Source organism: Daphnia magna, linkage group LG2, assembly GCF_020631705.1.
Source record: "Daphnia magna isolate NIES linkage group LG2, ASM2063170v1.1, whole genome shotgun sequence".
NCBI classification, from domain to species: Eukaryota; Metazoa; Arthropoda; class Branchiopoda; order Diplostraca; family Daphniidae; genus Daphnia; species Daphnia magna.
Window position 1 is genome coordinate 824,346 of NC_059183.1, and position 13,444 is coordinate 837,789.

General features: G+C 37.9%; 3 protein-coding genes across 3 annotated transcripts; 2 read left to right on the top strand and 1 right to left on the bottom strand.

The window, feature by feature from the left end:
* The first annotated feature begins 251 nt into the window (after positions 1-251).
* Positions 252-2,077, top strand: LOC116917807 (UDP-GlcNAc:betaGal beta-1,3-N-acetylglucosaminyltransferase-like protein 1). The gene is made up of 8 exons (XM_032923402.2): positions 252-573; positions 641-857; positions 916-980; positions 1,060-1,125; positions 1,174-1,337; positions 1,398-1,550; positions 1,614-1,893; positions 1,970-2,077. Exons 1-8 carry the CDS (start codon positions 538-540, stop codon positions 2,048-2,050), a joined length of 1,062 nt encoding a protein of 353 aa, XP_032779293.2. The 5' UTR covers positions 252-537; the 3' UTR covers positions 2,051-2,077.
* Positions 1,938-3,914, bottom strand: LOC116917806 (coilin). The gene is made up of 5 exons (XM_032923401.2): positions 3,537-3,914; positions 2,492-3,479; positions 2,329-2,431; positions 2,154-2,265; positions 1,938-2,083 (listed from the first exon to the last, which is right to left on the bottom strand). Exons 1-5 carry the CDS (start codon positions 3,740-3,742, stop codon positions 2,047-2,049), a joined length of 1,446 nt encoding a protein of 481 aa, XP_032779292.1. The 5' UTR covers positions 3,743-3,914; the 3' UTR covers positions 1,938-2,046.
* Positions 3,915-4,828: 914 nt separating this feature from the next.
* Positions 4,829-8,613, top strand: LOC116916078 (glutamate receptor ionotropic, kainate 2). Its single transcript, XM_032921264.2, has 10 exons — positions 4,829-5,727; positions 5,874-6,002; positions 6,082-6,185; positions 6,324-6,417; positions 6,485-6,643; positions 6,731-6,920; positions 6,994-7,214; positions 7,314-7,436; positions 7,525-7,676; positions 7,808-8,613. Exons 1-10 carry the CDS (start codon positions 5,446-5,448, stop codon positions 8,058-8,060), a joined length of 1,707 nt encoding a protein of 568 aa, XP_032777155.2. The 5' UTR covers positions 4,829-5,445; the 3' UTR covers positions 8,061-8,613.
* Positions 8,614-13,444: the final 4,831 nt, after the last annotated feature.

Consider the following 13,444-nt stretch of genomic DNA (forward strand, 5'->3'; position numbering starts at 1 on the left):
GAGATAGAAAATGCGTCTAACTCCACCTTGGATCCACAGTATGTGATCGCAGGACTTAATCAGGACAACACTTAAATTTTTTTGCAAACGACAGCGCCCTTTCACAAAATTTATGTTGGTAAATGCCACAAAAAGCCATTGGCAAATAGCAGTAATAATACTCATGTTTACCTTATTCAAAAATCTTGTACACTTGCAACGATTGTTGTAATGTGGTTATCGCACGCGACTGTGATGCGAAAGGTTGTGAGTTCGAGTCGCAGTCGAAAAATTCTCATTAGTCGTAAGAGGTGCCTTCTATTCGGTGCTTCTTCTAACATTGTGAGATAGAATAAATGTCCATCTCCACCCTGAATCATTGGTATGTGATTGCAGGACTATATTAGGACAATAATTTTAAACTTTTGACAATCCACATCCCCTTTTGTTGTTGTACAAATTCCGCACATTATACAGAACTATGCGGAGCGGACGGTAGCACGTCCGAATACTCCGAAACAATTAAAAAATCAATCGTGCATATTGCAAGACAAAATAATGGAATCGATTCATGATAACGTTAAGTATGACATTGTGAGTGTTTTAAAGCATTTTTACTATACAAATTAATCATACCAAAATGATTTTATTCTATCCTTAGGCGATCATCATTCCAGTTTACAACGCAAGCAGTTGGCTTCCAGATTGTTTACGTTCTATCGCATGTCAGATCAAGAACAAACTTAAGGTTGAACTCAGTGTTTATGATGATGGGTCCACAGATGAAAGCTTAGCTGTAATAGAAAAATGGAAACCAGTTCTAGAAGCAGAGGGCTTCAAAGTTTTAATTAGTGGTCATAGTGGACCACCTAAAGGAGGTATTTCACAAAACTAATCACCATCGTAGACTAACTTTAACTGTGAAAATCTTTCTAGTTGGCTTTGCCAAAAATCAAAGTATCCAGCAAAGCTCAGGAAAATACCTCTGTTTCCAAGATAGTGTAAGGAACCCTAGCCAATAGCCTAGAGAAGAACATGTGTGGGGTTTTCATTGATGATTAAATCTTATGATGCATATAGGATGACGAAATGAAGCCAGGAAGGTTGACTCTCCAGTATAATGCCAGTTTGGAACACCCTGATGCAGTGAGTGAAATTTTTATTTGAATAAACTTAATAAAAAAAGGTTGTCAGATAATAGGTAGTAAATTTGAAAGAGATCCACCTGATTCTACTTTAAGATACACTTACTGGGCTAATAGTCTCACACAAGAGCAACTTAATCAGCAAGTACTCACATCCCATGGACCTACTGTCATCATGCCTACATGGTTCTGTTCCAGGGACTTATTTAACAGGTATTCTGATCTGAAATTATGGAGTGCACAGCATATAAATCAGTTTCATTGTGTGAATAGGGTTGGTGAATTTGATGAGAAAGGGAAAGGAACTCCAGAAGATTTAATCTTCTTTTATCGACATTTGGACTTAAAAGGCAAGATATTCAGAGTCGATGAAGTGCTACTTGTCTACCGTTATCACCCGTTGCAAACAACCTTCTCGATTGATGAGTACGTTTAACATTCAGCAGAACATTGTTCTTTTAGTTAATCCTTGCAATACGTTTTCGACAGAAAAGTTATCTGGGACCTGCGTTTGAAGCGACTAGTAAAATACTTTTTGGGAAAATGGGACAATTTTACTATTTGGAATGCCGGGAAACAAGGACGTCGATTATACCGCTCCCTACCAGAGGAATATCGATCGCAAGTTACGAGCTTCTGTGATGTTGATGAGAAAAAAATTAAGCAAGGCAATTACATCTACGAGAATTCCAATTTACGCCCAAAACCAAGAGTGCCCATTGTTCATTTCACCACTGCCAAACCACCTTTCGTGATTTGCGTTAAGTTGGTACGAGCCCAAAACTATTTTAATTTTAATTCGTTGCTACAACGTTTAATTCATCGGTTTTATTTTCTTTCATTAGGACTTGACGAAAGGAGAATTTGAAAAAAATTTGCATTCACTCAATCTTCTTGAAAATGTTGACTATGTCATGTTTAGCTAAGGGAAAATTAAACGTGGTTCAATCATCTGGTTCCTACAATTCGAAACAGATATATTTTTAGTTAGTAACATATAACCATGCAATATAACTTTCAGAATGTTACCATTGATAGGTCACCATGGATTCGTACTCGATTTCAGGTTCCTCTTCGAATTCTTCTTCATCTAGTTCAATTAGCTCGAATTTTCCTCTGGTGTTTCGTTTGGGCTTGGGATCTGTAAATGCATTAAGCCCATATAAGCAATTTAACTCAATTATTTACACAGAGAAAGACATACCAAGCAGCTGTACTGTGATATCGGAATCAGCGGACATGTGTGTTATGCGCCCCTGCATATAATCGGAAATTTCGGGATTATAATTTTCCGACAATTCCAATACCTGCACATATAGTTAAATTTGAGTAACTTTGCAAAAAAACTTAAATTAAAAGGAACTTACTTTGAAAGCAATAAGATCATTGACTCTTGGAAGTCCTTTGATAATTGGAAATGTGGTAGGATCAAGTTTTGGGGACTCCGTCACTGGCAACGGAGCTGATACTCGAGGGGATGATGGAACAACTTCTTTGGGTGTCAGACTTTGCGGTGGTGGGACGTTGTTATAACTAGACGGAGCTGATTTGTCATAAGAATTTCTAGAAAAAACAGCCGATCGAAGTGAAAGCAAAGCGCCCAACTGAGGCACGATCGGACTGCTTGTAGCGGACGGGCTCTGGTAGACTCCAGCTTTTGCGAAATTTTTTATGTATTTTGCTTTGGCATCTTCAACAGGCGGGCGATTAGTCCTATCAAGCCCGTTGGATTCGTTTTTGACATGGTTATCAAATCCAGTTGTCATCATATCCGCCCTACCAGTTTCAGGCTCAGTGTCATCCCCAGAATCCTCATCGAAACGGAGATGTTGCCGCTCCTTGGGTGCAGGGGGTAAACAATATTGTTGAGCTTGAAAGGTTTGAGGGAGACTGCTATCTACTGCTTCAGCTTTATGATGACTTTTCCTTTTTCTTCGTCGCTTGCGTTTGGCACCACCTTCCGCCGATGGTTCTTTATCCATCGTATTCAATTCTGTTGTATTTCCAGTTATTGTTACTTCCATTTCAGGCTCTGCTTCAGGTTCGACCCAACTTTGTTTTTCTACTACTGTTGTTTCCGTCTCAACTTCCCTAGCAGTATTTTTCACCTTTTTCTGTTTCTCTATCACTGGTGATTTGCTGACAGGTGTTATTGTATGTGTGTCATTGCGAAAAGATTCATGTTCAACAACCTTATCTTCTTTGCATTTTTTTTTCTTTTTGGGCTTTGAAAGTGAATTAGACTGTTTAACCTCCTCTGCCTTAGAACCTTCTACTTCCACTGGCTCTAGACTGTTAACATTTTGGTTGTCTTCTGTTTCTTTTTTCCGTTTTTTCGACGTCCTTAGGTTTACCCTATGATAAAAAGTTTATCAATACGTCAAAAGATCGTGTTTTATTTAGAATTATTACCTGATCAAGTCCCTCTCTTGCAGAATACCTATAGTTTCTTTACAGTACAACTGTGCATCGTCCAGCAACAGTTTTTCACAGACTACAGAGTATTTCTGATCAATGTCATCAATCACATCTTGAATTGTCTCGATTTTAGATAAATCAATAAAAAGCCAATATTTTTCGCCATCAGGAAACTCAAGTCGTACACGAAAATTTGGCATTATCACAGTTGTAGCACACTTGTGACACGGACGATTTTTATTTTCAAAATTTTCGTAATCGTCTGCTGGGATTCTTTCTAAAATAAACTAAAGCCTTTTCTTTCCTAGCTTGGTCGGTGACTCGGTGCTTCTCACATGTCACATCTCAAGGGATCGGCCCTGATTACTTGAGACCCACCTTACTACCGGATACTGGCGCGACACACGTAAAATGTGCTTTTTTCAGCTTTTTTTCAGCTTAGCGCCAGTACCTTCCGGTAATGGAGTGGAATTGAGTTTTCCACTTAATTAATCGATTTTTGGAAGAAACGGATCCAGAGTTGCAAACACTTGGAAGGGCAGCACTTTTTTTTTTTTTTCTTTCCAGGTGGTTTAACGAGAAAACCAACAACTTAATCGAAATCAACGTTCAATTTGGATTATGCCGTGTGATTTTCGTCGAATTCCATGAGATGTCGTTTTTCGCAGATTTTGACAAAAGTGGGAAGGCTATACCCTTCCCACTTTTCCATTTTTGACCAAATTTCAACTTTCGCTTAAAATACATGATTTAAATTCAGAATTGAATGTTAATCACGGAAATCAAGTTTATTTTTCAATTGGCCTTATACTTTTTTTAACATAACGTAAACAACAAAATATAAATTTGGGGTGGTAACAATACTTTATTTTCGTTTATTTTAAAATCGGCTAATTTAACGAGGAAACCATTTACTTAATCGAAATTAGCGGTCAGTTTTGATTATACTACGTGATTCTTTTTTCTCCAACACTATCGAAAACTTCGCGATCAGCGGAGAGCCGTTGAGTGTAATCAGAGCATATACGGTTGCCGCGATGCAAGAGCAACTACAGCCCAACCCTATCGAGAACTTTCCGAACGGAGTGAGGGCCCCTAGTGATTACCCCTTTACGGGAGTTCTTGAAATGCATCTTTAACAGAAGGTTTCCCTGAAATCAAGTCAACTTAAATAATAACAACAACAATAATAAAATTAGATTTAACGACTAATGCCACTCTATTTCTTACCGGAAAACAACATTCGATTGCACTTTTCTAGGATGGATGTACATCCTAGTGATTTTGCCTTCATCGTTCAGCCGATAATCACGGGGCGAAATAACTTGTAAGAGAAAAGTGCCGATACCCCCGCGAATATGGCGCCATCTCTGGAGGAAAGTCTCGGGGAAAAGTTGGTCGAAAACCGTTTTGGGATGGGCACAAGGGAATAGAGTTTTGATAGAATCCCTATCGGGAAATTGTGAAGTGCGTGACATACAGAAAGACAATTGGAAATACGACCTATATCTGCAGTTGTTTCATGAATTATAGAGAATCATCAAATTGGAATTATGAGAATTGTCTCAATTTGAGTTACATGAACATAGTGAGAACTATATCATCCCCTCCGGGATGTGGACTAACTCTGAAGGAATAATACGGAGAAAATTCTAGTTGAAACGCAGAAAATCAATCGCAAATCCATTAAATGTTTAAAATGTAATGCGTTAGGATATAACCTCTGCAATTGAAGAGACTATATTGACTAAAACAAATGTCTTTATAGGTGCTGGTATATTTTAAGAGACTCGCGAATAACCTTCTTGAACCCAAACAAGAAAATGAAATGCTTGACTACAATTGTTTTCCCTCCGAATGGTCGATTTTCATCCATTTTTCTATTATTCAGACCAACTAAACAATGTTTCAATTTATCGTACACAGTTGGTCAAGAAACGCCAATTGCATCCTTGATGCAGAGTTTTTCCGGACAAGCAGGTGTACCCAGCACATTCAGCCAAGTGATCGTTCTAAGCTCGCTATAAAAGCTAGCCGGCAGGTGGATGAAGAAGGCAATTGTTTGTTGCAGCTTCCGGTTGAAAGTTTGGAATCATATGACAAGCTAGTCGTTGATTTCCATTTTGAAGCTCAACTTCGTACAAAAACAACGACACTCGTAAGAATAAGCAATCGCTTCCCACAGGTCAACTTGTTTTTTTATAGTTTTGAAAATTGTAGAGCTATCATAACCTAACTAGCATTTGTAAAGATATGTTTGCTTGTTTTGTTTTTTGCGTGCATGAAATGCCTCCTAACTGCAAGTTTTTGTTATTCTAACATTTAAAAAAGATCGCAATGATTCGTTTTTGGATGGTTTGGCTGATGGCTGTTAAAACGACCCCCGTAGTTTCGTCGACTTTTCGTGAAAAGAATGTTGGCTTAATGAACCGCGTTCATTTGAAATTTGCTGTTAGTCATGTAAGTAAATCACCCAACTACAACCTACTACAACATTGGAACGTATACGTGTTTTAATTTGTTTTGACGACCGCATTAGCTGCCACCATTCGACGTGCTTACTTTGGGGAAAGACGGAAATTACACCAACCACGGGATCAGCCCAATACTTTGCAAATGGCTCACTGACAAACTGAACTTTACGTAAGTATAAAAACAATTATTTCCTCTTAATTTTGTACACAAGAATTCGTTACGGTTGGCCTGTGGCTTTAGAAATACAGTATGTCCAATATTGTATAAACCAACATCACTGTTTTGTGTTTTTCGTTTTTCAAATAGTATTTCCTATTATTACATACCCAACAAATACACAAACGCAAAATACGGGGCCGTTAGTGACGCTGCTGTCATCCTTAATCTCTTCGTGGACAAGGTATATTAGGATATGAAATCATTTGCTTCAATGAAAACCGGTCCGTTATTTTTTTGGGGTTGAACAGGAAATCGATGGATCGACTATGGGTTTGATTGCAACTCCAGAGAGGAAAAAAATGATTGATTTAGCATACTTCATGTGGACAGAGCCGTTTAATATGATCGTGCCTAAACCAGGAGAAGAACCTCGTCTTTTTGCATTTATCAAACCATTTCAATCCTGGGTCATTATCATCACATGTTTATTTCTCATTAGTGCCTCAGTATACTTTGCCCTTCTTGATCTAAACAAGATTTACTCTATATAAAAGGTGTGGCTACTCATATTTATCACGATGCTCGCTGTGGTCGTCTTTATGAGCCTTTTCTCGAAACTACATCTGCAATTCTACTCAAATGGTAGCCGTCATAATTCTCCCGTGTCATCTCAAGAAATGACGACCATCTTTGGACGTATCAGCGTTTATTCCATGTACATCGTCAACACCATGACAAATCAAGGTTTTATACGTTTTATTCGCATCCTAAAAAAAAAAGGGATCTATATTAAACTTCTTAATTTCCTCCCTTAAAGGAAATTCAGTTCCTGGTGCACGCTTTTTTTCATCCCAAATGCTTATTGGGATGTGGCTATTAATCGCAACCGTGTTGGTCAACAGCTATTCTAGCACCATCATTTCGTACTTGACCGTACCGAGAATGAAACCCCCTATAAACACATTTGAAGATCTGGCCGCTAGTCAGGATGTCAGCCTCGTTTTGCTGGCGGATAACGTGATCGGCCAGCACATACTGGTATATACTTGGCCTTGTTATTCTTTTTTTTTAAGTTTCCATGGTAGCCTTCGCCATTTATGCGTTGGGATAAGATGACGCACGAATTTTTCATACCAGGATGCCAAATCTGGTGTGCTGAAAATTTTAAGTGGACATATTCAGAATAACCGTGGCCAGGTATTAAGGAATATACAAACAATCAGCGAAGCCCTGGAAACTGGAAACTACGCCTTTCCATTTGTGAGTCCTTTTTTGGATAGCTTATCATATTTACCTTTTTGTGTGAATGTCAGCATCGACTTACTGCTGCGTGTACGTATATTTTCAGCTCAAAACATTCTGCCTCAATTTCATCGCTAGTCAATTCAAAAAGGAAGGCAAATGTCGATTTCAAGACACCGATCCTCTACCTTTTCAGCCCGGATTTTGGTCTTTGCCTTTACCGAAAAACAGTAGATTTACTCCAATGTTTCATTACGCGTAGGTTTCTTTATATAGTTCGTTGTGAAATAACGATTAAACTGTGTGTTTTTTTTTTAAATCATTTTATGGCTGCCTGCTGCGTAATCGGCTTGATACTATCGCAATGTATGCAAACATGGCGAGAAAAGTCTGGTGGAATTGTGGGAAACCGGTCTGCCTCAATACTGGGTGAAAAACGCCTTGCCACGAGCGCCAAAATGTTTCGCCAAAATTAAATTTAAACAGAATTCAGCCCGACAAGTTCCAATTCAATTAAACGATCTAACGGGGGCATTCCTTATTTTAGGCATCGGTGTCGGGCTGACGACGTTCACCTTTCTCGTGGAAAAAATGTATCATTTCATATGCCGAGGGAATTCGACAACAGTTCGCTATTTTTAATTTGACGTCATCGAATTTGATGAACCTCACATCTCTGTTATCAAACCTTGTTTGTACATGTTTCGTTGTCCTTTATGTTTGTATAATCCATACACTTTTCCCCCCTGTCTGTGTCTAAAAGACATCCTCTATATAAGAAATCCTCTCCTCTCACGCAGCACTAACTGATTCATTAACATTTTACTTCAATAGAATTTTCTTTCATCTTTTTTGTAATGGCCCAGAGTCACCCGGATTTGATCACTTCATTCAAACGAGTTGTTCACAATTACAAAGAAACTAGTCTGACAGATGATTTGTCTTCTGCCATTTCTAAACAATCAATTGTATAATATAAGACCGTGCGCATATATACTATAGCCTACCCGCATCAGAATATTTACAACGCACAACAGGATTCACTAAGTAACTTACAAACCTGAATGTCAGGTAGTGGAGCACAAATGCTAAACGTAAAGGTCAATAACTCGATTGAGGACAAAAACGTTCAAAATATATTTCTGAAAAGAGAATTGTGCCAATCGCTTGTTATATTAGACGGACCATAGAATCATTTTCGTAGTCACACATTTCAACATCGGTACTATCACCTTGGCAAACTTCATTATTTTATCCGCGGTCGAAACTTGTTCGGCCTATCCTATCTCTCAAACAATTCAAAATTTAAAAAAACGCAATTTTTGCCATTCCCACGATATAATTGCCTTCTTCGTTACTCTCCTTTTGGCGTTTTTTCTTGTTTTAACCGCTATAACTATTGTAACTTCTCCTACTAATTTGGAAAGGCTTTGTCAAGGTCAACAAGCTCATCGACAGAGAGTGTTATCACCTGCAATCAGATGCATTCCTTTTCATTTCACAATTGATATTCATATACCTTTTCTTTTATTGAGACTTCAAACATTTGCTATTGGGTTCATTCTTGTTGCATCTACATTTCTGATATATTCAAGTTAACTTTAGTTCTGTAAAAAAAAATGCTCTAAAAACGATGTCAATAATCGAAGCAGCTGAACAAGACAGCGTCCTGTATGCGGGTGTCGTTAGTAAAATCTCTGTTGAGATGTAAGTTATCAAGAAAGTGGTTCCATCCAGTAAAGTGGGACTACATATACGAGAAATTGCCTGGATATCTTTTTTAAAAACAGTTTTAGATGTCGAACAGTGTTTAACTATAAATGTTTCCCGAGGCAAGCGAGCGGTGTATATATCTAGTCTACATATAATAGGTTAATCGAACGACCTACAAACTATTTGATCAAAAATTTTATCAATTAATCGTGGGATAGAATTATAGATGCCAAACAAAAGAGAAACATCATAAACAGAGAAATCTCAGTGTAATACTCGGTGAATCCACTAGGCTAGAAACAGTGATGTGTTGACTCCTTATTGTTTCATTATTCAATATAATCACCGAGTTTGACGTCAGAATGAATTGTCAACATTTGGGAAATGGAGAACTAATTCCTTGTTATTAGAGACCTCATATATCAACGGAATTCTTAATTATTTTACAGTTTTCTTTCAATTGTCTTATACATTTTTAAAAGCTTACATTTTGGTGGAGGTTTTGTGTGAAGCGGATCTCCATCGTTACATGAAAAATATCACTCTGCGAATGCATGTATTTTCTCCTCGTATGTGGGAGTCAACCGGCTTGCTTGCCCATTAACATAAATGATAACCGTTTGTTGATTGTAGGTATTGCGAGCTTGTTATTTCTCATGAAGAAAAAGGTTGCCCAATTCTGACGAATACAGGTATTGCTGGAGACTATCCGATAATACGAAAATGGCAAGAAGGTGACACAAGGGCGTTTGATGTCTATAGTCTAAGACTTGTCTGTGATGTTGCGAAGTGCAATTTTGAATATATTTAAGGTAGGTGTTATTGTAATATGCTTTCCTTTTGAATCTTATCAATTGGAATGCTGTTTTAATGGTCGATTGGCGAATGGCGGAAATGCCTGCAGATAGGCGATACAGATTATCGCAATCCAATTAGAATGACCTATATATGTTGTAAACGTTGCCACGATGTCAAATGCCTTATAATGTCCAGGTTATCGCGCTTCGATCGATTTCGCCAGTCACGAAATCGCGGATGTCAATCACAATCAAGCACCGCAAAAAAAGGAACAACAATGGCGTTTCACTGGACTTTTTGAGTAAACTGTAGACTAAGAATTTGCTTATAAAAAATGGTGATTGATTGTTTTAGAAAGATTTACTTTCCCACCGAAGATGGTAATTGTTGTACAACAATAGCCGTGGAAATATAAGGCAGTTGAAACGAACGATCTAACTGTTTCTGACGTTTTCATTTTGCAAAATTAATAGTTTATTTCGTTAAATTGCGACTAAATTTCTGTTGACTGAAAATCAAAGAGTTTCGCGAAATTCGAAACCGTCAGCTTATAATTCAAAAAAATCTCTTTCTGTAACGATCCTATATAACGGTACTCCCTTATTGTTCCCCAATGACGCAGGTTAAACTTCAGCAAAAGGGTGAAACACAATAGGTTAACAAAGATCTTATAGAAACTAAGGAAGGCATCCGTAAAGATTTTACAATAAGACGACATTTCAATCATCGGTCATGCACTTTATAGTTAATAGGTTGCATCTTTTACAACTTTGAAGGATGATGATCTGAGGCCAACGTAATCCATAAACACAATCTCTTTAACTCTTATTGATTTGTCTAATTACTCCTACATTAGCAAGTATAATGTAATGAATGCTGCACGTGATTTTATTACTGTTTTTCGATGAACATTTAATGTTCTAATGAAATTTACCGTTGAAAACGACTCGTATCGTTATTTTTCAGCTTCAAAGATTTTAACTGATACATTAACATTTGTGTTTTATATCTTCTTACGATTCTCCAAAACAGCAGATGTGGCGATATTCATCCGAATCTTTCGCAATTTATCAAGAAAAACCGCCTAGAACGGAATCAAGCTTCAGCACGCACCTGCAATCAATTCGTCGTAACTTTCACACTTCACAGTTTACTGAGCGCAAGCGTAAACTTCTTGTTACTCTGAATCATATAATATAGTCCTGCACATTAAATCGCGTTATTTCACTCAACCCACCTCTCCTTTTGTTTCATTTTTCCAAGAAAAAAAAAATACATACATACATAATCGTAATAGCTTGTACAGCACAATGAGCTGCGTGATACTTTCTTGGAAGGAGAAAAATTACAGCGGATGTGTTAGCCAGGTATCTTTTGTTTTCCCCTCTTCAATCACACAACGATGAGCACACCGAAGATATAAGAGAAGGAAAAAAAAAAAAGGGGGGCAGGTGCGATATTTGTGCGGCTCCGTATAGGGGAAGGCCACCCCTCTATCAAAAAAAAAAAAAAATAGAAATAAAAACATACGCACGGCGAGTATATCCAAATAAGAGACACGTCGGTATTTTTTTTTTTTTTCACAGTCGCGCGTGTGGCAGATGGCCATGTTTTTTTGTTTGGTTCTAAACATCATGGACTAAAGAGCAGAAAGGTTTTTTTTATTTTTTTGGTAATACAAAGAAGAGAACGTATAGCAGCAGCAGCACTTTCGTTATTTTCTCGATTTCAGGAGAGAGAGAGGAAAAAAAAATGAGGGATGAAGCGGATGATGAGTCCGTAACACCTGCCCTTTAACTATGCACAACAAAAATAGAGGCGCTTCTCTAACCAGCCAACGCCACCTTTATTTCTTTCGATAAACAACAATAAGGCGATACCTGATCGATTTCTCATCGAATAAATCCACATCGGCCACCTAAAGTGATCAACACACACGAAACATCTTTTCTTTTTTTTTCTCTTCTATATTTTTTTCATGTGTGATGGATTAGATTGCGCACCAGGTGAAAGGGAAATGATCTGTCCTCCAAAAAAAAAAAAACTTTGTTTGATCCATTTATGTCCGCCTCTTATAGAAAAAAAAAGAGAATGCGTCAGCCATTTGATTCGGCGTCGACAGTTTACTGCCGCATTCCACACGTATCAAATGTTATATCTAAAAGGATATATATAGCCTATAAGTTATACCACATATAGAGACGTCGTCGACGCCGTTTCCCAATAAAGCACAAAAGGCCCTTTTATTTTTTTCTTCTTCTTCTTTCCAGGTATGGACCGGTAGACTATATATGGATTGTGGTATATAATATAATAACTGTGTTACATAATAGGTAGCAGCTGCAGAGATATATCATTCCCGCGCGATATTTCCCGCTTTGATCCAAATGCATAGTCCCGTATATTCGTGGGAAAACAACATTTGAAAGATCTCCCCTCATTTTTTTTTTTTTCAAGCAGTCCACCCCAAAATAAAAAATATAAATAAAATTGAATGTGCAGTAAGATTATAGTTTTTTATTCGATCCAAAAATTCTTTAAAATATATCAACATTTTTGTTTATGACACTGGTGGAAAAAGGGGCCAAACAGCGTCGCATTCTTCACGTAGGGAATAATTCACGTAAAAAAAGGAAAACGGCCCAACGCGGAGAAAACCGGTCCACAGGCTTTTTCATCGTGAAATAAATCAAAGAAAAAAATAAATGGAGAAAAGTAGCGTCGTTGACAAGACTCTCGACTTTATCGGATGTGAATAGGCTCCTTATGGCCACTCATGAATGAATGGATAACGCAGTGTGTTTCACTATAAACACGCAGGTAGACAACGTAGGCTATACAAGATGATATAAATCCTCCGTCTCAAGGGCCAACCAGGTGCTTCTGAATCGCGCCTTTCCCCTCTCTATATTTGACTTAAAATGATTTCTTATTCTACTACTTTTTACTAAAATAAAATAGGCAAAACATTTTCTTTCGAAATGTTGCAACACTTGAAGAGGGCTGATGTATAGAGGGGGGGAGCAAAAACAGGATGAATCAGCTGTCCAGCGGAGAACCTCTTCTGTCTCTTTCTATTTTCTCCCAAAATATTTGAGTTTTTCTAAAAGAAAATTGGTGGGTACTACAAGTCACGTGGTAAACAGCAGGGATAGCCTAATAATCAAAAATAAAAGGGGGACACATTCTACTATACTTTCTATAGTAGTCCTGGTAGTCTATATATAAATACTGTTTATACAAGGAAAAATGAAGAAGAAATTGCTCTCCGAGTGGGTGTGTACAGCAGGTCAACACGCAGGACGTATAGGCAAGCCACACATTATCAAAGAAAGAAAAAGAAGGTGCTGCTGGTAGTAGCTGAAGGAACGCCAGGTGTGTCGCGTGGCATCGCCTTAGGGGTTATCATGGGTTAAACGGGCCAAGAACAGCAGCCGCCATCCAGCCAGTTTATCCTTTAACGATAGAGACAGAGTATAAGAAGAAGGAAGCGGTCAAGAAGAGGCAGCTGGATA